The sequence below is a fragment of the Amphimedon queenslandica genome, unplaced genomic scaffold (assembly GCF_000090795.2).
Source record: "Amphimedon queenslandica unplaced genomic scaffold, v1.1 AMPQUscaffold_13213, whole genome shotgun sequence".
Lineage (NCBI taxonomy): Eukaryota > Metazoa > Porifera > Demospongiae > Haplosclerida > Niphatidae > Amphimedon > Amphimedon queenslandica.
The window spans coordinates 113,066-116,451 of NW_003546551.1; the positions used below are offsets into that span (position 1 = coordinate 113,066).

Consider the following 3,386-nt stretch of genomic DNA (forward strand, 5'->3'; position numbering starts at 1 on the left):
TCACTCCAGCCTAAAAGAAGTTAACTAAAATTATGTCCAATAAAACATATATCTAGTAAAACATGGCCTAAAAATCAAACCAAAAAGTCTTAACAACTACATGTGTAGTAAAGTATTGATTCACCAATCTTCATTTGACATAAATTTCATACTCTTTCATGGCAACATCTTCATTACCTGTTCCTTCATCACAGCATAACCTCATCTGAATATTATCAGTAGTAGAGTGAGTAAAAGATCTAAAGAACCAAGGAATAAGAGTACGCTGACAACAAGTGGTTTCGATACTATAGCAATCTTTACCATCCCATAATGGATCAGAAGTAAACAATTTAGGTAATGCACCTGAATTGTGACAACCAGATTCACAATAATAATGAAAACCAATGAATGCTGGAACAGATTTAAGGTTGTTACTAGCACAAGGACATTTACTGATAGCAACGTCTGAATTTCCACTAATCAATGACCAGATATGTTTCCTTGGGTTACCATGTGTTAGACTAATACCATCAATGTATGCTGAGTAAATAACCTTGCTAGCACGATAGGCAGATGCTCCATCTGTACTACGATACTGATATCCAATCACTTTACCACATACTTGTGAATACTTTATATCTCTTGATGGAAATGTTATACCAACACAGCTACCACTATTAGTATCTGGTCTACCACAAGCACGGACTCCACCTGATGAATAAGTTCTAAACTGAGTAGGACATTTCTCATTAGGATCACTCATATTCAGATTAGCTATTCTTCTCCAGCCTCCTCCTTTACCACACAGAGTCTCCATGTGACAGTATACATGACGACTATGTCCATTAACATCAGCTAGATTATAATAACCTGAAGGACTGTTAGGCCACTTACTGAGGATAGCATCACATGAGGAGAGGAGAGAAGATAAAGGAGCCTCTTCTTCATCATCTAAACTCACATTAACATGTTTTGCTAACAATCGAGACAACTTGTTAAGATCAGATGAGAGGGCAGACACTTGTGATTGAAGTGAAGCTAATTGAGGCTCAATAGCATTCAGTCTGGCATCAGTTGTAGCAATGGACATGTTCAATATTAGTTCCATACGCTTGATGGTATTGTTGCTGTTTTCTTTGTAGGATCCTATAACTTCCTTTAGACCAACTTTAAGCTGATCACTGATATTAGTCAATGAATTCTCAATGAAAGACCAAGTAGTAGGATTAACACAAATATGGAGTGTATTACTGGCAGATAATGAATAAGAGGTAATACAAAGAACCAGTAGAATAGAATAATAAGAATACATCTTCAAGTGAGGCTAAGAGTGAAAGCATAATCATGAAGTAAAGCCTTTTATAATGCCAGTCAGTAATTCTAGGAAACAGATATAGATTCAACAACCCCATAAGATGCAAGTAAGTACAACTGATAATTCATATCTTTCCAAGAAGAGTATACTCTTGCTTCCAATAAACAAGTAAAGGTTCTATACAAACAATTTATCATATAATAGTCCTCTCTCATTGAGCAGGTCACTCTTCAAATGAACTGCATGAATACAGTTTAGCAAAGCTACTCATTTCCTTTCTCACATAGCATGCAATTAGTCTCACAAGCCACTAGAATGACTGTACAGGCTGCTGGCTTGCAAGACTAGCAGGCAGTATTGTAGCTAGATGTACAAATGTACATAAACATGTACTGCATTTAGTAGTGAAAAAAATTCAAAACAAAACATCTTTGCAAAGTCAAACCTTATACATGCAGTTGCTCACAACTATTATAGCAAATCATAATGAAATAAATGAACAAAGCATTATGTCCTACAAAAACGTTTCAATAGTAATAATTGGTAGACTATTCACTACTTAACATAAATTTCATATTTTCCAAAAGTAACATCTTCATCATTTGTCAATTGATCACAGCATAACCTCATCTCAATATTATCAGTAGTAGAATAACCAAAAGATCTATAGAACCAAGGAATAAGAGTACGCTGACAACAAGTGGTTTCACTACTACCCACAACCTTTACCATCCCATAATGGATCAGAAGAATATAATGTGTTAGTAGATGCTGCTGTATTATGACAACCAGATTCACAATAATAGTGAGAACCAACAAATGATGGAACTGGATAAGGTGTATGACTAGCACAAGGACAATCACTGGCAGCAGTACCTGTATGTCCACTAATCAATGACCAGATATGCTTCCTTGGGTTACCATGTGTTAGACTAATACCATCAATGTATGCTAAGTTTATATTCTTGCTAGTATAATGAGCAGCCGCTCCATTTGTTCTTCCAACCTGATATCCAATGACTTTACCACATACTTGTGAATACTTTATATCTCTTGATGGAAATGTTATACCAACACAGCTACCACTATTAGTCACTGGTCTACCACAAGCAAGAACTCCATTTTCTGAATAAGTTCTAAACTGAGTAGGACATTTCTCATTAGGATCAGTCATATTCAGACTAGCTATTCTTCTCCAGCCTCCTCCTTTACCACACAGAGTCTCCATGTGACAGTATACATGACGACTATGTCCATTAACATCAGCTAGATTATAATAACCTGAAGGACTGTTAGGCCACTTACTGAGGATAGCATCACATGAGGAAAGGAGAGGAGATGAAAGATCATCTAAACTCACATTAACATGTTTTGCTAACAATCGAGACAACTTGTTAAGATCAGATGAGAGAGAAGACACTTGTGATTGCAGTGAAGCTAATTGAGGCTCAATAGCATTCAGTCTGGCATCAGTTGCAGCAGTAGAAGCATCTATTTTGTTGGCAATAGATGCATTGATGTTTTTCAATAGCTTCCTTTCTTCTTTATCACATGACTCATCCTTATAATCTTTTGCCAGTTCCTTTACTAATGCTAATTGAAGGAGACCAGTTAGTTCTTCACTAGCAGCACCATCTGATGAACAGGATGATCCTTTAAGCTGATCACTGATATTAGTCAGTGAATTCTCAATGAAAGACAAAGTAGTAGGATTAACACAAGTACCATCAAGTGTACTACTGGCAGATAATGAATAAGAGCTCATACAAAGAACCAGTAGAATAGAATAATAAGAATACATCTTCAAGTTAGAGTCTAATGAATGAAAGCATCCTCATAAAGCAAGCCTTTTATAATGCCTACCAGTCTGTAATTGAAGGCAACAGCTATAGAAACAACCCCATAAGGTGCATGTAAGTACAACTGATAATTCATATCTTCCAATAAACAGGTCAAGCTATTATACAAACAAGACACCTCAAATTATCATATAATAGTCCTCTTTCATTGAGCAGGTCACTGATGTTGATAAAGAACACTGAATGCACTGAATGCAGTTTAGCAAAGCTACTCATTTCCTGCTTTCACA

The 3,386-nt window shown here is 36.1% G+C and overlaps 2 protein-coding genes across 2 annotated transcripts in view; both read right to left on the minus strand.

Moving 5' to 3' along the window:
• The window catches only part of LOC109584389 (uncharacterized), a 7,379-nt gene extending 4,740 nt beyond the window's left edge, over positions 1 to 2,639 (minus strand). The window contains exon 1 of the mRNA XM_020000130.1: positions 2,526 to 2,639. The gene's annotated coding sequence lies outside the window, so the exon portion shown is untranslated. The remainder of the gene's footprint in view (positions 1 to 2,525) is intronic.
• LOC109584387 (uncharacterized) overlaps positions 1 to 3,370 on the minus strand; it is a 7,132-nt gene extending 3,762 nt beyond the window's left edge. Inside the window, exon 1 of the mRNA XM_020000128.1 lies at positions 2,648 to 3,370. Within this exon, the coding sequence (XP_019855687.1) occupies positions 2,648 to 3,098 (451 nt within the window). The 5' untranslated portion in view covers positions 3,099 to 3,370. The remainder of the gene's footprint in view (positions 1 to 2,647) is intronic.
• Positions 3,371 to 3,386: the final 16 nt, after the last annotated feature.